The 22,608-nt window shown below is 42.9% G+C and overlaps 1 protein-coding gene across 8 annotated transcripts in view; it reads left to right on the forward strand.

The window, feature by feature from the left end:
- The window catches only part of NTRK2 (neurotrophic receptor tyrosine kinase 2), a 402,024-nt gene that overhangs the window by 293,890 nt on the left and 85,526 nt on the right, over positions 1 to 22,608 (forward strand). For all 8 annotated transcript variants that reach the window (XM_018052429.1, XM_018052423.1, XM_018052430.1 and 5 more), the window contains 2 exons: positions 5,204 to 5,334; positions 22,151 to 22,323. In XM_018052429.1, the coding sequence (XP_017907918.1) occupies positions 5,204 to 5,334; positions 22,151 to 22,323 (304 nt within the window). The remainder of the gene's footprint in view (positions 1 to 5,203; positions 5,335 to 22,150; positions 22,324 to 22,608) is intronic.

The raw sequence follows: 22,608 nt of genomic DNA on the forward strand, positions 1-22,608 counted from the left end.
GGAAATGGGAGGATATGTTTCCTATTTCAACCTTAAATGGGTGGAGTGATATTTATTTATTCGTTTTGTTAGTTTTAGATTTAGTAGTAATGAATGTAGACCTGGGTTGAACTATAGACTGCATGTATATATAGGATATTTACTTCTGGGAGAAGTTGATACTAGGAATTTTATTTAAACCATCTGAAACTACAAACATCTCCAACAACTACTGAAACTTCTTTGTGGCAGAACGCATTTTTCAGTGGCTGTAATGTGATGCTAATGCAAAACTAGAAATCTACTCAGTTCTGGTACTTAGGAAGCAAATGCCCAAGTGCAGTGAATTTCCACCCTGGAAAATTCCATTAATGATAAAGACATCCACAATATTTAGTCCCTCATCTCAATTATTACTTCTGGTCATCAATTTCTCCCTGATTCCATAGAGTAGATTTATTTGTACAATAATCTAATCACACCCTTTGTTTTGACTATATGAACATACAAAATCAGTTTGCAGACCACAGGAGTTTGGTGGTCTCTACACCACACACACCCCTTCTGGGTACTCCTATCTTTGGCAAGGTGAATTTTAAAAAGGTACTTTTTATAAAAAAAAAATTATTTAAAGAAATCAACTATTGTCTTGATGTTTTCCCCTTCAAATCTAAGAAGCTATTTATGGTAGAGTCTGGGTGTTTCATTTATTTATTTTTGTTAGTTATTCATATTGGGTTTGACGTGGTTTTACTTGAGTCTCCAAAGTTAAAAGCAGAGCTTCGACTAACCTAAGAAATAAAGAATGTAAAAAGTTTTAACATGCTTACCCGATAGCTTATTTATCATGGAATCTTTGGGCTTCCGTGGTGGTTCAGATGGTAAAGAATCCACCTGCAGTGCAGGAGATCTGGGTTCAATCCCTGGGTTGGGAAGATCCCCTGGAGAAGGGAACATTTACCCACTCCAGTATTCTTGCCTAAAGAATTCCATGGATAGAGGAGCCTGGTAGGCTACAGTCTATAATGTTGCAGAGTCAGGCACAACTGAGTGACTTTCACTTAGACTCACTTGGCCCAAATGCTCCTAGGACTCTTTAAGGCAGTGTTACTCAAAGCGCCTGTCCACAGTGAGATTGTCTCAAATAGAAACCAGTGCGTTCCTTTTTTCATTAAGAAAGTCTTGGGACTTCCCTGGTGGTCCAGTGATTAGGACTCCACACTTCAAGTTCGATCCCCAGTCAGGGAACTAAGATCCTGTATGTGTGCAGCTTGCCCCCCACCAAATAATGATAATAATAACATAAAATTTTAAAAAAGAAAGTCTTACTCCCAAGAAAAAGTCAGCTAAATGCCATGCAAACAGCCAAACCAGATTTCCCAATGCCTTTCCTCTTAGCTGCATTGCTGAAAGACACAAGACGAACGGCAGCTGAGTGTTTGTACAACTTGGGCAAACTATTAATACTTCACCCGTCTGTGCCTCGGGCTCTTAGAATGCTGGTATCAGGAGGTAGAGGGAAAATGTGAGCAAGGAGCTCAGTGAGTGAGTGAGGTAGCCAAGATGTCATAGTGAGGGGCCCAACGTGGTACAGGCTGATGGCTCCCTAAGACAGATGCTTTCAACTGGTTGCGGCTCTAGCAGGAGATGGTGGGGTGTGGGGGGTGGTGGGTCATGGTCAGACATCATGCCCAAAGGCCTTGATGTACCTGGGAATGAAGGGTGGGGATGGCTTTCATTTGAGAGGACTGGAGGGAGAAGTCATGGGTGTCCTCAGGCACATTATGGTGGTGGTGTTTTAGCTGCTAAGTCATTTTGTATCTGACTCTTTTGCAACCCCATGGAACTGTAGCCTGCTGGTCTCCTCTGTCCATGGGAATTCCCAGGTAAGAATGCCTGAGTAGGCAGTCATTTCCTTCTCTAGGGTATCTTCCTGACCCAGGGATGAAATTTTCCTGACCTGCATCTCCTGCATTGGTAGGCATATTCTTTACTGCTGAGCCATCAGAGAAGCGCGTCCTCAGCAAAGCCAAGGTTTTATTGGAGCTGAGGAGGTAAAAAGAAGTTTAAGGAGAGATTTAGGATACAGGGACGTACTGGATGATGGGCATTTCGCCCAGAAGAACTGATGGAAGGACTTGTGAGGGAGATGAAGGGGTTAGCATTGGCTCTGCTTGGGGCAATTATGAGCAATTCAGCGGTTTGAGGCTGGATAAAGAGGGATGGTCTGAGAGGGTACTGAGGAATTCCTTTGGTGATTGAGGGAAACGGGCAATGAGGCAGTTTGGGATATGTTTCAGTGCTCTCCTGGAGGAGAATGGGAAGAAATTCTTAGCTCAAGTATGTGATAGCTTCAGACTAGTTGTTCTTCCTACTGCTGACATCTTGGAGAATTGAGCTTTTTTATTGCCTGCACATTCAATAGAATTATTGTCAGTTAACTGAAATAATAAAACTGAACAGTATTTGTCTCTTGCTTCTATTATCATTTGGCACATTTTCCAACAAATATTTGGATAGCACCAGCTGTGTGCAGAACACTACGAAACCCTGGCAGAAATGCAAATACAGACAAAAACTTGTTACCTGTGCCCCTCAGTGGCTTCCAGTCTTAGAAAAGAGGAATTCCTTCTATTTAGACGGAGTACATTGGCAAAAGGCCATTATTCGTGTAATCTACTATATCCCAAACATAGCAAAGCAAATTAATGCAAAATAGCCATTTTCTTAAAAGATGTGTCTACTGCCTTCAAGGCCAGTGTGGTAAAACTGGTCTCATCAATTTTAGCTTGGAAGATGATGAAGTTGTGGCTTTATCTATAGCTTTAGAAAGTTATTTCCCATCAACCTTTTTTACTCCTTGGAATGAAAGAGAGGGTGGGGGGGGTGGTGGGGAGGGATGGGGAGAGAGGGAGGAAAGGAAAAAAAAGGAAAAGGAAGGAAAGAAGGAGAAAGAAAGGAGAGAAGGGAGGAGGGAGGTAAGAAAAGTGTAAATCAAATGCAAAAAAAAAGTTAAATACTAGCCTTGATCTGGTTAGAGTGTAAAGTAAATCAAGTGGCAATTTAATTCTCAGTGAACATATGACAACCGTGGAGTTAAATATTAGATTTAAATAGGGCAGCTAATTCTCTGCCAGAATTACATTCATCTCTTTATATGGGCACTCTTCCTAATGAACACATCTTTCCCCTCTTAAATTCAGGCATTGCTGCTGGAGCATGAGAAATTAATATACATTCTTAGATTCATTAATAATGTTGCTCATAAAAGACCTTTTGATTTTTATCACCCTGAGTTCCCAGAGGCCCAAGGAAGCAGCCATAGCTCCAAACTGCATGAATTATCAGGGGTAAAATCCTATTAAAGCAAAACCTTAATCACCACTTGCACTTTATATCAAGTTGTATCTAAGAAGAAACTGTATATATCATATCCATCAACCTAGCATGGACAAATAAATGGTATTACAGTCCTTCCACAGAATATTACAAAGTAGAAGCAAAAGAAGTACTACTATTACTACACACAGTGTAATTCAGTCTCAAGAACAATGTTGAGAGATAGATGTAAGACAGGGAAGGATGCATGTAATATGACTCCATTTATTAGCTTCAAAACAAGCAACAGTCTCTCACTGGGGAGATGTCAGTGGTAGCAAACCAACGAGGGAAATGATTAACACAAAATTCAGGATAGTGATTATCCCTGGGAGGTGAGTAGGAAATGGGTATAATCCAGAAAGAACACAGTGGTGCTTCAAAAGTACTAGTGATGTTCTATTTCTTAATGGAGTGGTGACTTCATGGGTATTCATGTTATTATCATGATTAAAACTGTATTGATAAGCTTTGTATTTTCTTTGGAATTTTGATAATTTGAACTGGCTGTTGAACTAAGCAGAAAGGAAGCTGGGAGGTTATTTTTACCTTTTACTCTCTTACTTACATACTTCCCTTTCTTTCATCACACTTAGCATAACTTACTACTGAAACAAGAACTTTCTGGTGCAGAAGAAAAGTTACAGACTCTGGGTTCAGACTAACCTGAGTCCACATCCCAATTCCTCCATTCCCACACTATGAATCATTGAAATTCCTGCAGACTCAGTTTCCCCATGTCTAAAATGTAGGAAAGAATGCTTCTAAGAGTCCAATGAGAGAATATTGTTGACTGCACATTCCAAGCTCTAGAGGGACTCACAGTCTCTTTTTTCAGTATGCCACTCAGGGATGAGAAGCTCAGAAATGCCTGGTGGCAGTGACCCAGTGGAAGCCCTGGGCTCGGGGCTCCAACGCTTGACGTGCTGGGTGATGAGGCCCAAGCTCACACTGTGGAGTCCTCTATCCTCTGCAGAGTCTCTTTTCGGGCTTCTTCACCAGCTTTGTCCTGAGAATCATTCACTTGCCTCCCACTGTGCACTACTGGGCTCCCAAAGAACCACCTTGGGACCGCCTCCTGCCTCCTCCAGGAAGATGATGGCTGAGTGGCAAGGGCCACCTCAGCTCTAGATGAGAGGAATAAATCGTCCCCCTTCCCCTGATGCTTCTGTGCATGTCTCTTCTTGGCTTTAGACAGCCAAGGCTAGAACCCGCTCTTAGAAAGGAGCTAAGGAAATTAGCCTTTAGCACAATTGGCTAGACATTTCTGGTCTAAATGGAAGGAGTCACCAAAACTCAACCATGGAGCCCACCACGTGAGGAAGCAAAAAGTGAGGTGAGGACACAGCCTTCATCAGCAATGCACAGATCCTGCATTTTCCCTTCGTGTCCTCTGAGCCTGTCTCCCTCAATAAGCTGAAGGGGCTTAACAAAGGCTTAGGGCTTCCTAGCTAGCTCTCTGCTTTTCCCACTAGACATAACTGATGAATATATGCAAAGCATCTGGCTTATGAGAGACCTGCCATTCATATCCATCCCCTTCTCAATTCTCCCCTTTCTTGGTCCATAAAGATCATGAATGATGTTTTGCAGCCCACAGCTAAGTGATTCCTTTGGTTCTATCAAAAACAGTGATTCCATTCTGGAGAGCAAGCCTAAACCACCGACTGCCTGGAAGCCCTTTGGGTGGACCTTGAGGATAGATGCTGAGTTTATCCTCCAGTTTTCTATGTGCAGAGGAGAGACTTTAGGCCTGTGAGCTCAGGATGCAACCTGCCGACTCCTGCCCTTTGCCTTCAGCTCTGGCTGCCTCGATTCCAATTTCCCTTCTGTCTTTGTCTTACAGTTGTTCAGCACATCAAGCGACACAACATTGTCTTGAAAAGAGAGCTAGGTGAAGGAGCCTTTGGAAAAGTTTTCCTCGCTGAATGCTATAACCTCTGTCCTGAGCAGGACAAGATCTTGGTGGCTGTGAAGGTAAGCGAACACTCCAGAATGTCTCATTACCCATGATCACTACTCACGTGTGGAAGTGTTGCTTTATTTTATTTTATTGCAGTGACCATTTCAGGAGCAAAGTACATCTACCATGGTGGATGTGTCCAAATTCCTTTAAGTGATGGACAGTGGGAAGGATGTTTGGGGCACAGGGACAACGGGTTCTGCTCAGGAACATATTTCCAGCCTGCAGGCTGTGGATATCTCTGAGTTGATCTCCCCAGTCAGTGTTAACTGAACTCTGGACAGAGGTCATTGGGGTCAAACACAATCCACCCCACCAAACTTGGAGACTTCACTTTCTCCTCAGATTGCTCGGAGCGTGTCCAAGTTCAGCTGGAGCTTGTCTCGTGTTCAGAAGACCTGGAAAGGACACTGTGGCCTTCACTTTCCTCTCTCAGCCTCATTTCTACTGAGAAGTTTTGTTATGTACTTACTTTGTCCCTTCCAAATATCTCCAAGGCCCTAGACATGGCATCTGGAAGGGAACATCTCTGGGGGATGGATCTTACCGCCCTAGGAGACACGAGATTTTATTGAAATACAGAAGTCTGAAAATCTTTTGTCATAACCATTTTTCCATAAACTCTAAAAAGGAGACCTGAGGAATCCCCTGGCAGTCCAATTGTTGTAAAGCTCCGTGCTTCCATTGCAGAGGATACAGGTTCAATCCCTGGTCAGGGAACTAAGATCACACATGCTTCATGGCATGGAAAATAAAAATAAAATAATAAATGCCTATGTGTTAGATTACAATAATTTTTTAAAGGAGACCTCATTTTCGATATGGAGAAGGAAATGGCAACCCATTCCAGTACTCTTGCCTGGAAAATCCCACAGATGGAGGAGCCTGGTGACTATAGTCTATGGGGTCGCGAAGAGTCTGACACGACTGAGTAACTTCATTTTCGCTTTTCACTCTCATGCATTGGAGAAGGAAATGGCAACCCACTCCAGTATTTTTGCCTGGAGAATCCCAGGGACAGAGGAGCCTGGTGGGCTGCTATCTGTGGAGTTGCATAGGGTCGGACACAAATGAAGCAACTTAGCAGCAGCAGCATCTTCAATAAAATTGTTAAGTAATTAGCCTCCAATTAAAATAAGTAAATTTATATTTTAAAAAAATTAACATTATTGAAAGGGCTGAAATTTCCACTGGACCCTCTAAATCATAAGGATTAACACAAATAGCACAAAAAACTTCAGCGTATCTTTTACATATGCACTGTAAACATGTTTAAAAAAATCACCAAGGTACAATTTATGTAAAACACTTAAGAGAGGCATGTGTTTATAAAATGAATTAAGGGCCAAATGAATAAGTATGTGGCTAATGTAATAAAATGTAACTTTGTGACCTAACGTAAGATGATTGAGTTTTGGGTTTTATTTGTTCATTTGGCCAAACAGAAAGTATTTGTACAAGTGGCATTTATTTCCTCATTATAACCAGGACAACTTTCTTTGTGAGTTGATGGATGTGTTTTATTTATTTATTTATTTTTCTGATCTTTTAATGCTTTAACTTTTGTTCGTTTTTAATTGGAGGATAATTGCTTTACAGAGTTGTCTTGGTTTCTGCTGTATACCTACGTGAATCAGCCATAAGTATATATGTGTCCCCTCCCCCTTGAACCCTTCTCCCATGCCCTCCCCATCCCACCCCTCTAGGTTGCCACAGTGCACTGAGCGGAGTCCCCTGTGTGACCCAGCAACTGCCCACTAGTTTTCTGTTTTACATAGGGTACTCTGTATGTTTCAGTGCTTCTCTCTGAAGCGGTCTCACCGTCTCCATCCCTCATTGTGTCCACAAATCTGTTCTTTATGTCTTCTTCTCTATACCTGCCCTGCAAATTGAGCTGAGGTGGATGAACCTCATTTCATCCTATTATACAGAGTGAAATAAGTCTGAAAGAGAAAAACAAATATTGTATATTGACACATATATAAGGGAATCTAGAAAAATGGTACTGAGGAGCTTTTCATTTTTTAAAAGAGATATGTATTCCATTACTGTTGTACTCAGCCTTAAAATACTTCAAAATATGCTTAATGGGTAACCGAGGAGAGAAATAAAATGATTCTTGAACTTTCCCAACCTGCAGACTAAACATAGTTTCTGTTACAGTTCATCCTAATGAAACACCATGCATTTGCTTTCCTTGCCATCAAAAGTAACTAAGCCGAGTGGCTCAGATACACTTAAACTCTCAGGAAAGGCTCCTAAAAAGCTATACTTTGGGGTGAATAAAGGACAGGCCTTTCTAGGGATGAGAAATGTAATATCTATGGAATAAACATCATCTCACTAAGATAGGCAAGTGGAGGGGGTAGTGAGACAGAGGAGAGAAGAGGGGAAAGAAGATGCAGGAGAGAATCAAGGTCAAGCGGGGTGAGTGGAGTGAAAGGAGAATCCTGCAGGGACCCTGAGGATGTTTAATTCCTGCTGCTGAGAAGGCTTCCTCTTTTCTTTCATTTACTCAAAAAGTTTGTTATTTTTTTTAAAGCACAAAATGTTCAGAACATTTGGCAGTGTTATATCTGCAGTCTTCGCTTTCTTCTGCTGTTATCTTTTTTTTCCCCCTTTGGAAAAATGGGACCAAAAGGTGCCTCTATTTTTGGAGATTCAGAGCCTGATATAAGGATAGAGCTGGAAGACATTCTGGGAACATGTAACCCCAATCTCGCATGTGTCATAGACAAGGACAATGAGGGCCCTGGGGCCAAGTTCTGGGCCATGTTTCCCACTGATGTTTGGAGGCCATCCAGGAAACTGTTCACTTCATGAGGTCACAAGGTGAAAGCTTTGAATGTGAGAAAATCGTAGGAGATGAGGGAAACCTAGAGGATAGTGTAGGAATAGCTGAGAGGCCTCAGCTCGGTAGTGTGTGCTCAGTTGCTTCAGCCGTGTCCGACTCTTTGCGCCCCCATGGACTGTAGCCAGCCAGGCTCCTCTGTCCATGGCATTCTCTAGGGAAGAATACTGGAGTGGGTTGCCATGCCCTCCTCCGGGGGATCTTCCCAACCCAGGAATCGAACCCACATGTCTTATGTCTCCCGCATTGGCAGGTGGGTTCTTTACCACTAGTGCCATGTGGGAAGCCCTCAGCTTGATAGAAATAGACTCAAAATTTCTCAGCGGGTATCGCCTTTCACGTTCCTGTTATTTCTAATTCTGCGCTTGCTCCTCTGTACTTCTTGCAGTGTCCTTAAGGAGCCAGTGCTACACAGCTAAATCCAGGGCACCTTTAACTCAGACATCACTTTTCCTTCCAAACGCATGCTAAACAGGATTTCAGAGCTTAATCTAGTAAAGATGAAGGATTAGCCAGTGTCAGCAATGTTCAGCCGATGGTCCTGCCCACAGCATACTTCCCATCACTACTGTTGGTGCTGCTGCTGCTGCTGCTGCTGAGTCGCTTCAGTCGTGTCCGACTCTGTGCGACCCCATAGACAGCAGCCCACCAGGCTCCCCCGTTCCTGGGATTCTCCAGGCAAGAACACTGGAGTGGGTTGCCATTTCCTTCTCCAATGCTTGAAAGTGAAAAATGAAAGGGAAGTCGCTCAGTCATGTCCGACTCTTCGCCACCCCATGGACTGCAGCCTTTCTTTAAATCCCGATCACAGCCCTCATCCCATGTTCAACCCAGACCCAGGCCCCAGTCCCCATGAACCTCCTGGCTTTGCCAAATAATTATTTGCAGATTAACAACCCACGATGAGTGTTTGCTCTTTAATCAAAACTGCTGAAAAAGAAAACAAAGAAAACTTGTCCCTTTATCTCAAGTAGTGAGAAAAAAATACCCACAGCTTAAAGAGTCATTTCAACTTCAAGGTTGTACACCAAAGAAATCTCATCTCCCTTACCTCAAATGTAGCCTTTTGTGGAAATCAGAGGCTTTGCTTACCTTGGCCGGAATGATTTCAAGCTTCAGTGGGGCGGGGGCCCATTTTAACTGTGAGATCCAGAGGCCACAGCCACGCAAGAAACAAGTCCGATTTTTCATGGGCTCTGGGATGAATGGGATCAGAATAACACATGGAGCTGCCTCTTGCCAGCCTGACCTGCTCATTTTTAGGCATGTGGGCCAATTGTAAGTGTATTCAAAGACTATCTGAGAAGTCTGGGAGGAAAATGTCTATGGTGCCTTGCTGACCACAATAAAGGAATTTTTTTAAAAAGGAACTGAACGTGGCCTCCAGGGCCTCCATAACCTGTCACCTTTGAGGAGTGGCTGCCGGGGCTGCTTCTCTTCCATTGGAGGCACCCAGGGATGTTTGACAGACTTTCTGCCTGTTGCCTAGCAACCCCTGCAGCATTGATTATGCATGCTAAGAAATAGCAGCCATTGTCCTCTTTCCTTCTCTAGAAGGAGCTGACTGGTTTGAAATCCAAGGTTTTGCATTCAGACTGACAGATGTCAGGTTCCTGTAAATTTTGACGCTGCTTGTTCCAAATGACTAAAGAGCTTGAGGGATCCGCAGAAGTCAGTTTAAGATGGGAGTTAGCCTAGGCTTGTGCAGACCCCTCAAGGGTTCAGAGCCTGAGCCAGCCTCTCCCATTAGAGTATCTGCTTGTTTGGATCCAGTCAGATTGCCCTTTTCTTGATATTTTTGGATGACCTTTGTTTCTTAGTGAGATGGATTTGTGCCTTCCCACTGAAAGACAACTGGAGAACCCTAAGAGAAAATGAGATGCATAGAAACCAGTCTTTGATCAAAATAAGTTCCTTTATCTTTAAGTAACTCAATTGCCAAGGAAACACTTCATTGCAGTTTCTCTGCATTAGCTGTGGATGCATTAACTATTTTTGGCTCCATCCAATTTGCTTTTCAGTAGCTACAATTCCTACATTTCCTTGCGCTGTGAATGCACGCTAATTTTCATTTTTTTAAATATAGCCACAAGTGGGCTTTGTAGGATTCATAGTCTCTCTTCCCCCTCTCCACTAACTCAGGTGTATTCCTAGAAACACAAGAGAGGCCTTAGGAATCGTATCTATAACCCACGTCTCGTGTTTTATAGATGACAGATCCAGAGAAGCTGAGTGACTTCCTTGAGGTGCGAGTTAAAAGGAGTTATAGATGCTGCACAAGACTTGGCAAGGCGCGAAACCGTGATGTCTGAGCTCAGCAGGCACTTTCTTTAGTATCTAACGAAGGGCTCTTTCTTTTCATATTACTAAATATTTGCTTGTCAACAACAGAGGAAATGATGCAAGGGTTTTGGCAAAGTTGACTAATACACTCTGTGGCATGTTACCACGAGCCAGCTCACATAGTATCTAACACACCATGGCCATGCCCGTGCCTGGGGGGCACAGCCCTACAGAGGAGCCATACAGCTCCCCTCACCCATCAGCTCTCATCTCAAGTTACCCCTTCAAGGAGACCTCCTCTGACTCCCTGGTCTAGGTCAGACCTCCCAGTTCCATGTTATTGAGGCATCTGTACTTATCCTTAAGAGCATTTGTTAAGGCTGTTAATCAGTACGTGTATTTGTGGGTATATTGAATCAGCAACATTTGTCTATCTTCTCCAGTAGAGTGGCATATTCTTGAGGGTAGGAATCATACCTTTTAGCACATTGCCTAATATGTAGTAGCAGGCAATAAATGCTTGTTGGATGGATGGATGGACTATTGAAAAAGAGCCTTTTGAAAAAGTAAAGAGTTGGCAGTTGGCACTTCTAACTAAGGAAATGATTTGATCAGCTATTTATATGTGTGTATAGTATATGTGTATATATATATATATATATATACGATGTAATCTAATGAGAAATCATTTTAGAAATAACTAAATCACTATGCAGAAATATAGAGCTATTATTGAATTTTTTTAGTTTAACTCATACTTTTTTGCCAATGAGGAAACAGAAGAGGGGCCCGGAGAAGATAAATGATCCTTCCAAAGTCACATAGCTTGAACGAGATCACTTAATGTCAGACCAAGGACTAAAACTCTGACCTCCACATCAGCCCCAGGCTCCCTGTGCATCATATTTTTATGTACTGAATCCTACACATGCCCTATAAACCAAATTGAGGAAATTCAACGTGATGTATGAGGTAATACAAAGGAGTGGGTAATTTTGCTCAATTGTGTATGATAATAAGAGAGAGATTCTTGTTTTCCCAAATAGAAATGTAATTCAAGGAAATAGGTGGAAATAAAGAAAATTCCAGAGTGAGTGCTTTCACCTCATGTGGGGATGCAAGCAAAATATCTCAGTCAGCTTTGAGCAGTATATAAGAGCAGTATAATGTTCATTGGAAACCCAACTCAAGCTGATTTAAGCAGAAAAGGGAATTTATTTGCCCAGACTACTGGAAACCCTTGCTGTTGGTGCTCTAGCTCCCTGGCATCAGCAATTCCCTCTCTCTCTCTCTTTCTCTCTCTCCATCTCTCGGCTCTGCTTTCTTCTATGCTGAATGCATTCTTGGGCAGGTTCTCCCCATACTATGGTAAAGATTCAGCAAGAACTGCTCTGGGTTTACATGCAGCCATCCTGGCAGCCCAAAAGAGAACTCCTCTTTCCCAACAACTATGCACAAGTTGAAGGGCCAGCTCCTATTGGTTTATCTTGAGTTGTTTCACCAGGCCCTCCAGCCAAGGGAATAGAATGTTCTGATTATCCAGGCCTGGGTCACATGCATATCCCTGCAAATGGAAGATGAGGTCAGCTGTCCTCACACATGTTGACCAAATGTAGGGAGGTGTTTGTTTCCTGAAAGAATGGTAGAGCTGCTAAGTGAGAAGACAGAGAAAAGAGATCTGACAGGAAAAAATGAAAGATGACCATCTCAAATAGGACTTGCAGGACCTCACTGTGAGTAGAGCAGTTGGGTCTAGAAGCTCGCTAGGATCTGAACTGGCCCTTAGGGCAGTCCCTTTGTTATCCTTGCAGGAGGCACTAGGTCTCTCCTCCAGGCTTCCCTGCTGGCATGGCACAGCTATCTCACCCCTCTCTGCTCCCTGGCTTGGGCTGCTGCGTCCTGCCAGCTGCTGCTCCCATGGGCTCTATAACTTACCTTTAGATTCCTTAAGAAGGAAATACCATGTGTCCAGTTATTCCACTCAGTGCTCCTGCCAGGCACCTGCCTGCAGTCCAAGAATCCAGTGTGATGAGACCACTTATAGGCCAGAGCAACTAAAGCCAGTTGTCTTAAAATATTTGTAAGGGCAGTGGAAGAGCTTGAAAAGAACCACTTTCCAGGAACCACCGGTTCTGGAACAGGGAAACAATCTGTAGATAAGAAAGAGTGTCAAGAGTTCATCAATTCAAGTACTTCATCCACACAAGTTTATTTCTAAACCAGATAGCTATTTTCTTTCTCCCTTCTTCTCTTCCTTCCTTCCTTTCCTTCTTCTTGTCTTTCTTCTTTCCTTCCTTCTTTTTAATTTTTAAGAAGAGTCATCCTTCTATTCTCACATCTTGATTATCTGTGAAGTCTCTCACCCATTCCTCCCTCTTCCTGTGCCCCTCTCCTCTTCTTAATTTACTTTAGTATGTGAAATTCCTTTCCCACACATAGAAATTGATGACAAGATTGATGTAGTTAAGAGAATATTTGTCAGTGTTGCCCTTAAAAGATAGTTATATTCCTTAACAGAATATAATGTTGCAGGAAATACTATCAATTCCATCTTTATAAGTTTCTGGTAACAAATTGTAAAACTTTTAATAGCGGCTTGCTAAAAGGCTTAATCATCTTATTGTCTGGACATTGCTTAATAGATCTCTATCTTCTTGTAGTGGGAGTGCATTCTTTCTTGGTGAGTGCATGTGTATACATGTGCTCGTGTGTGTGTGGGTGTGTGTGTGTACACTCACATGTGCTGTAGGATGGACAGTAACATTTCCCGTGTCAGAATCCCTCTTGTACTGGAGTCACTTGGGCCCCAGTTATTAAGTTGCTCCATCAATGTCCCTTCCCCAGTAACTTCAACTTTTAACCTTTGATGGGAGATCTGTTTTTTGTCTCGTTAATTTGTCTCCTTAACCCTTTTTTTCTTGGCTTTTCTCCAATTTACATACATCTTTTCAGAAATGCTGAAACCAAGCAGTACATTCCACTCTACTGAGGACTCATCTGATACCAAACATAGCTGGGGTATTCATTTAACTCCTGTGCATCTCTGGAAAATATGCATTGTGGTAGATGGGCTGCTTTTTAATTGACTTTAACATGGCAGCCCAACTCAGAGTCGAATCAGGGTCTACAGGGACCCATCAGCTCTTTTCTATCCAGTGGAATTATCTCAGTCAATTGAATGCTGGTGTATTTAAAGCCTGTAAGTGTCTTGCAATTGTCCATATTGGAGGCCAACTTCTGATTTATTCTTTTGAGTCAATATTTCTCTAATATGACAGTTGCTGTGAATTAGTTTCCTGTCTTTCAAAGATTAGCATTTATAATATGCAACTTGATATAATATACACACACAAACCATCAATCTTATTCCTCAAATTCTATAAGTACTTAAAGTATGTGAATTAGAAATTAACCTCATGATTCTCATTAGATGTTTGACTTGTTAGAGTTGGAACCATGGTTGTGAAAATAAACATAGCAGCAATCAGCACCCTGGCTATGAATCTTGTATTTGAGACTGCCACTTGGTATATATTTAAAATCCTTGCAAGGGCCGGTTACATATCATTGAGTTGATATACAGAGTGTTGGTTTTTAGTACAGTGAGAACTATCTAGGTGTGTGTGTGAGCAGTATTGTCTTTATTCAGTCATCTAATTAGCTTTTACATTTCTAGGAATGCTAGGAGGGCAGTTACTACACTCTTCTTAGTTTCTAACATTTTATTTCTATCAAGCTCTTTCTCTCTCTGAATTTATTAAAATATACTCCTCAAAATTTCACTTTTGTAAGAATTGGTTAGAAGCTTCATCTACTTTTCTTCAGAGATGACCCTATAAGTTAGAAGAATCATACAGTCTTGTGGCTTTTGTTGTTTAGTTGCTCAGTTGTGTCCAACTCTTTGTGACCCATGGATTGCAGCATGTCAGGCTTCCTTGTCCTTCACCATCTCCTTCTAAATACTGGAGTAATCATTGCCTGTAAGGAACTGTATGAGGAGCATGTCTGTCTTAACACTATTTCAGTTTAGCATTATTTTCCCCCAAAGCAGATTGACTCATTAATAGCCTACTAAGGTGGATTTTATAGAATGGATCTGTCCAGTAGAAGTACAACGTGAGTCACAAAAGCAAACCACAAATTGTTTGTGTTTCAAAATTTCCTAGTCTGCACGTTAAAAAGTATAAACATGCAGATGAAACTAATTTTATTAATGTATTTAACTCAATCTACCTAAAATGTTTTCATTTCAACATACTGTTAATCTAAAAATATTAATGAGACATTTTATGTATACCAAGTTTTCAAAATCTGAAATCTGTATTTTACACTTGTAGCATATCTCAGTTTGGACCAGCTATATTCAAATTATCACTGGCCACATGCAGCTGTTGGCTACCATTTTGGACATTGCAGATCTGGAAGACATCAGAAGAGTAAACAGTCTCAGTTAGAAACAGATCTTGACCCAGAAACACTTAAGCATGTTGGCCACAATTCTCACAGATATTGGTTGCCCCATAGGAGAGTTTACTCATTGCCTTTTATGCTTTAAGCACAGTGGTATGCATAGTGTGTAATAAGGTTTTGCCATAATAATCTCTTTTTTTATCTTTCACCTTAACTCTGTTTCTCTGCTCTCTAAAATGTATAAGAGAAAGATATAAGATCAGCATGTTAAAAAGGATAGTCTTCATTTTACCTTGTGTCACTGGAAAAAACCCTGATGCTGGGAAAGATTGAAGGCAGAAGGAGAAGAGGGTGACAGAGGATGAGATAGGTGGATGGCATCACTGATTCAATGGACATAAACTTGGGCAAACTCCGGAGATGGTGAGGTACAGGAAGCCTGGTATGCTACAGTCCATGAGGTTGTGAAGAGTTGGACACAACTTGGCAACTGAAAAACAACTCCTAAACCACCTATACTTTGAACACACAATCATTTGTCATGTCCCACAGCATCCAGCCACACCAATGGTTTCAAATAAGTCCTCTGGCTTCTCCTACTAGCTTCCCATTAGTCTTAATAGTCTGTGGAAGCATTTCAGAAAAATGTTAATCTTCTTTTGTTTTTCTCTCCTATTTTACCTTCACTTCAGCTCTGTACTTGAGTTTATTTCATTTTAATCCACTCTTCCAACTCTGGATCAATGTGAACACCAGACAGTAACTCACTGAAGCTCTGGATAAGTCTTCTCCCTTGAGAATGTCTTCAGAAAGGGTAGCATCTTTAGAGTGTCAGGAAATTCACCAGGAATAAGATGAAATGAAGCTACAAAGCAGATGCTAGGAGTAAGAAAATAGCAGTGTTCAATGATGGGGCAAATATGCCTGTCAGAATGAAACTTAAGTGGAAGGGACTGTCAGTGAGGGAAGCTGCCACCCTGTGTCCATTGCCAAGGGACTTGGGGAACTAGCCACGCCACCCTTAATTGAGTAAAATGACAATCAGCCACGGTGCTAAAACAGAGATGAAATTTATAAATAGGGTTGATAGCAGGATTTTTCCAGCTTCTGATTGCTGTCTGGCTATGGTTCCACCCTTAGAAAAATTCTGTCCTTCGAGTGCCAAATTCAGAAGATGATTTTGCCCAACTCGTTACCGCCATATTTTCTGAATCTCTTAAAATAGAATTGGATCATAATTTAGCAAAAGAACTTTACATGTAAAAATGGATGGGCACATACATAGGATGAAGCCAGATTTGTTAAATACGTTTGTCCCATGAATAGTGAGATCTCGTTTCTTAAATTGAGAAATAGTACTGAAGTACAGTTTTTAAGCACAGTTTTGCACCGAGAGTGGAGTCTCTTCTTGTAGGATTTTGCTTTGGGGAATGGAAATATGAGATGTTTGTTAAGTCTTTCAGTTTGGTGCCCCCAACACAAGAAAACCCTGTCTTCCTTCCCACTCTACCCTGCTGTCTGACATCCCTTCATCTCTGTCTTTCTCTCTCTCTGTCTCTAACACACGCATATAAACACACAAAATCTAACATTCTTGAGTCAATACTGCATAGCTGAAACTTGAGAAGAATGTTTACCTGCAGAATGTGTTCATGCTTTTTGATAATGACCTGAAAATCTCAGTTGCCTTCTCCAAATCATGGTTAAAGATGGAACAAAGCCTGACCACAGCAGCAACTCAAAGCAGAGCGCATAAAGAGACTGGATCTCTGAGAAAGCTCCACAGGCTTCAAGGGATTTCAGGAGGGAACCAAGGCAGTCTCAGAGGTACTTTCATGCCTTGGACTGGCCTCATGCCTTATCCATGCATCTTTTGGCCTTCTCAGATCTTACTTAGCATGAGCAAATTGAATGCAAATTGGTTGAAGTTTCAAGTTTGAATCTCCCAAATATCAGTCTGTACCAGGGAGCTGGGGAGGTATTTCAGCTTATACTACCTCACCTAGTCCTGCCAGGCAGCCTGTGAAGGAAATTACATTGTTACCCCTTCCTTATCCTACAGAAGAGAAAACCAGAGTTCAGAGAGGTCCAGAGCAGAGCCAAGGTTTGAACCTGGATCTTTTGATGTGAAGCTAGACCTGCTCCCCTGTGGGTATCACCAGTGTCAATATCTACACAAACTTTGGGGTCAGCTGTCCAGGAGAGAGTGCTTTGGGCTGTCCTCTCCTTAACCTTGCACCCCCTACCTGCTTTCTCTTCCAGATACTTCCTTCATTTCTGTTCCTTACTTGGGCTCATGCTCTGTCTTTCCAGATAACCAATCACTTTTCATCCCTTCCCAATGCTCCTTAATCTCTAGTTTGCACAGACCTCATGGGTCATGGGTTCTTGAAGTTGCCAGACACTGAGATAGGCAGCCAGTGATAAATGGGTGAACACAACACATTTCTGTCAAAGGACGTAGGGGAGACGGGCACTTACCAAAATCATAATGGAAATCTGAGTGTAAGAAATGCTCTGTGTGTGTTTTGCTCTGTGAGCCCAAAGCTGATAAGGACATGAGGGGCATCCCTCCATGTCCATCTACTCACCTCATCTACAAAACAGTGGGTGGATTAAAAAAAAAAAACAGTTAAGAACTTGCCAATGGGTGAAAACAAGGTAAACAAATCACCAAGATAAGGTCTTCTCACTTGCAATGCAACAGAGATGAGAGGAGATTAGTTTGAAAGTGTATGAGCCCAGTTTTCTGAGCTGAAAGGGAGCAGAGCCCTAGACCTCAAATTTTCAGTCACTGTTCATTTTGTTATTATATGAAGAAATGTGCAGTTTCTGTAGCAACGACTCTATCACAGCTTTATGGCCTCTCTGAGCACTCACTGGCCCAAATCTGCTCACTTTCCAAGCAGAACCACTGGTGCATTTAGGGACACTTCTCAGAAAACCGCACTCTTAAGGGAGAATAGTGAACCCCATCACCAGACACTTTTTGTTTTTGGAATGACATCCCTAGAATCTCTAGAATTTGACAGAAGAAGCAACTGTGTCTGGTCTAATGAGAAGTATACCTACAATTCCTGTCTCCTTAGGTTAGGTCACTGGAAAGAAAGCTTCAAATCCTACTAAAGGCAGTTTATGAAAATACTAGCTTCTGGAAAGGTCGTAACAGAAAAAACTTCATGATCTTGCTGCTGCTTATATTTCCTGTTGCTGATGCAAGGCAGTCCCTGCGTATTCTCAGTGTACTGTCTGGAGAGCAGTCTTAGGTGGGGTTGATTGCATATTACAAACTCATTGTGTGGTAAACTCAATGACAGACCACCCAGACCCCCTGGGAATGAAGCACTTGCTGCAACAGACAGTCCTTGGGTGCCAGCAACTTATGAGGGCTCAGCAAGTCCACTCAAGGTCATACTCCTTTCCTGGTGTGTCCACCATCCAATGGTTCCTTGTTAAGGGGCTATAAAGGCCCAGCCCCTTTGCCCAACTCAGGACCACTCTGAAGGCTCATCCTGCAGGGCAGATGAGCTTCTATTAGACTGCATCACAGCTTAGCCTCACTTTCTGCCCAATTCCTCCCACAAGTATGAATCCCAATACGTGTCTTGCCCACCAAACTCCATCTCAGTCTTCTCCCCAGGGATCCTGACCTGTGGCATATCCCAAGGTCCATTTGTTGTCCAGGTCAGATGCATCCAGGCAGTGAGCTACACAATGACCACCAAGTACCTGACAGAGTTCTTGGACACAGGACACAGTGCGAGCCCTGCACTCAGACACACTAGCAGATGACAGTGCTTTCATTCTGTTCCAGTGTCTACTTAAGTGAATATAGATGTTCTCATTTGCCATCTAACTTTGATCATGACCTACTGCAGTCTCCTTGGAGAAGGGAGTCACATGCCACCTCTCCCAGGAGGAGTCCTTTGGGCTTCCCTCTGACCTCCTCTTTTGCTCCCAGTGTTTGCTTCTCATTGCCTTTATCACCCATTCCACAAACACCTCTGGACTGTACACCATGTGCCTGGTGCTGTGCCCAGTGCCAGCAGTGCAGAGGTGGGGACACAGTCCCTGGGTCAAGAAGCTTACCATCTATACCAGAGATAAGCAAATAAATGTGCAATTAGAGTGTACTATGGCGAGTGATATGATAGAGGTGGGATGAGGTGCACATATGAGGGCTGTCCAAGCTAGCCTGGGAGGCCAGGCTGCATGGACATGACAACAATCCATGTGTCAGTGAACACTTCTCAGGAAGGTGATGGCAGAGCCTAGTCTTGGAGGACTGCTAGATGTTAACCAGGTATAGTGGTAGTCTATGTATTCTTACAGGTGCTGTAACAGATTACTACAAACTCAGGGGCCTAAACAATGCAAATTATTTCTCTCACAGTGTTGGGGGCAGATATCTGAAATTAGGCTTTCTTAGTTAAGGCCAAGATGCTTTGGCTCCTTCTGGAGGGTCTAGGGTAGAATTCTTTTCCTTGCCTTGTCTAGATTTTAGAGGCTCCCCATATTCCTTGGCTCATGGCCTCTTCTTAATTCTTCCAAGCCAGCAGTAAATTATCTTCTCTCCTGTCTCATCTCTGCTTCTATCCTAACAGTTTTTCTCTCTTGCTCCTCTTTGTTATTGTTGTTCAGTCACTAAGTCATGTCTGACTCTTTGAGACCCAATGGACTGCAGCATGCCAGGCTTATCTGTCCTTCACCATCTCCTGGAGTTTGCTCAAACTCATATCCATTGAGTCAGTGATGCCATCCAACCATCTCATCCTCTGTCATCCCCTTCTCCTCCTGCCTTCAATCTTTCCCAGAATCAGGGTCTTTTCTGGTGAGTTGCTCTTCACATCAGGTGACCAAATATTGGAGCTTCAGCTTCAGCATCAGTCCTTCCAATGAATATTCAGTGTTCATTTCCTTTAGGATTTTTGGATCTCCTTGCAGTCCAAGGGACTCTCAAGAGTCTCCTCCAGCACCACAGTTCAAAAGCATCAGTTCTTCAGCACTTAGCCCTCTGTATGGTCCAACACTCACATCCACACATGACTGCTGGAAAAACCTCCTGCCTGTCTCTCATAAGGATCCTTGTTTGTGATGACATTGAAGTCACTCAGATAACCTAGGGTCATCTCCCCACATCAAGATCCTTAACCTAATCATATTTGTATAGTCCCCCTTTGCCATGTAAGGTAACACATTCAGGAACTAGAATGTGGATACCTTTGGGGCAGGATATTATTCAACCCCCAGTATCGGTGACCCCGGCCAAATCAGCATACCAGGCAGAGAGATGAACACGGACAGGGCAGGAGGAATGTGGCCAGTGTCATTTGGGCAGCTTCAGACATTTCATAAAGTGGAAGCATAAGTTTCAAGACAGGCATGTCAAGAGATCAAGCTGGATAGAGATGCAGGGAAGCCAGATCATTCAGGCACTGTGTCTGGAGGTTGAATTATAACTGTGATTTATCACCCTATTTGCTCATGAGTGTCTGAGGCCGCTATTTAGGTCAACATCTTCTTGATGCCGCTGCAGCTCTGGTCAGGGACTGGCATAGGACAGGAGCTCAGCGTGTGTGTGGCGTCAACAAATGCTAGTTGTGCCCTGTTGTGACACTGTGATGGGAGGCAGAATGGAATGAACAGAGAACTAGAGGCACCAGAGCCCGTCTGCCTGCTCTTGGACATGGTTTTTGTGGCAGCATGACTGGCCTTCATGAGCTCGCTGGCACAGACGTTTCCTGAGCCAGCAGTGGGTGGGGCACAAGCTGGGGAAGTCTTTGGAGAGCTTACATAATAAAGACTGGAGATATCTTCATTGTTGAAGCTGGAAGATGGGTACCTGAGGGTTTATTATATTCTTCTCTCTACTAAATATTTTCATAATATAAAGCTTTACAAAGTTTATATGAGTAGGGGTGAGGTGCACAGGACAGCCTAGAAAGTACAAGTGAAAGTGAAAGTTGCTCAGTCATGCCCAACTCTTTGCGACCCCATGGACTGTATAGTCCCTGGAATTCTCCAGGCCAGAATACTGGAGTGGGTAGCCTTTCCCTTCTCCAGGGGATCTTCCCAACCCACGGATTGAACCCAGGTCTCCTGCGTTGCAGGTGGATTCTTTACCAGCTGAGCCACAAGGGAAGCCCAAGAATACTGGAGTAGGTAGCCTATCCCTTCTCCAGGGGATCTTCCCGACCCAGGAACCGAGCCGGGATCTCCTGCATTGCAGGCGGATTTTTTTACCGACTGAGCTATGAGGGAAGCCCAACTGGCCCCCAAATGGGAGAGGTAATGATTGGGACCATGGTTAAAAATGATGAGGATAAAAGTCTTAACAGCTGTACCTCACACTGCTCAGAATGGCCATCATCAGAAGTCTACAAATAACGAATGCTGGAGAGCACGTGGCAAAAAGGGAGCCCTCCTACGCTGTTGGTCCGAGTGTAAGTCAGTACCACCATTATAGAGAACAGTATGGAAGTTCCTTAAAAAACTAAAACAGAGTTGCCGTATGATCCAGCAATCCCACTCATGACATATATCCAGAAAAGATGAAAACTTTAATTCAAAAAGATACTTGCAGTTTAATGTTTATACCTGCACTATTCATAATAGCCGAGACATAACAGTCAAGAAAACAGCCTAAATGCCTAGCAACAGATGAATGAATAAAGAAAATGTGGTACATATATACAATGGAATATTAATCAGCCATCAAAAGAACAAAGTAATGCCATTTGCAGCAACATGGATGGACCTAAAGAGAAAGACAAATATTTGTGGAATCTAAAAAAATGATAGAAAGGGACTTATTTATAAAACCGAAATAGACTCACAGACATAGAAAACAAACTTATGTTTACCAAAGAGGAAAGAAGGAGGGATGGATCAACTGGGAATCTGGGTTTAAGAGATATACACTACTATTTAATATATATAAAATAAACAAGGACCTACTGTATAGCACAAGGAAATATATTCAACATCCTGTAAAAAGAAAAGTTCATGTCAGTTGCTTAATGGAGAACACCTATGCAAATGCTTCGTAAACTGTAAAACTTTCCATATGCAGAAGGAGCTTTTCCTCAGTTCTTCATACAAACATTTTTTTCCTCAGGAATTAGGCCATTTGTTCTCAATTTTTTGATACCTGAGTGTGTGATACATGGGATGAATGACCTTCCCATCCAGGAACCTCAAGCCCCCTAGAATAATTCTTGACAGCTTCCCGCTCACACCCTCAGTCTGAGCTGTGTTGGTTTCTCTTCTCTGCCCCTGGCCCTCAGACGCTGAAGGATGCCAGCGACAATGCACGCAAGGACTTCCACCGCGAGGCCGAGCTGCTGACCAACCTCCAGCACGAGCACATTGTCAAGTTCTATGGCGTCTGCGTGGAGGGCGACCCACTCATAATGGTCTTCGAGTACATGAAGCATGGGGACCTCAACAAATTCCTCAGGTACGGGAGGTGCCGGGAGCCAGGGGGGAGGTAGGCTCCATACGAGCTGGGGGTGAGGACAGGAAGTTCCCAGGAGTGACCAAGGGGCCCCTGGAGCTTTCTCTGGAACCACCTATCCTGGTGACACCACCAATGCCTGCCACAGAAAAAGAGCCCAAGTCCACTGCCCTGCTTCTTTTCCTGAATCAACAAACTCTACTAACGTGACACTAATGATTCCACTCCTTCCCACCTGCATTTATTGAGTGTTGGCTTATTAAATGGTACATGACATGTACATCTGAG

Source organism: Capra hircus, chromosome 8 (genome assembly GCF_001704415.2).
Source record: "Capra hircus breed San Clemente chromosome 8, ASM170441v1, whole genome shotgun sequence".
Lineage (NCBI taxonomy): Eukaryota > Metazoa > Chordata > Mammalia > Artiodactyla > Bovidae > Capra > Capra hircus.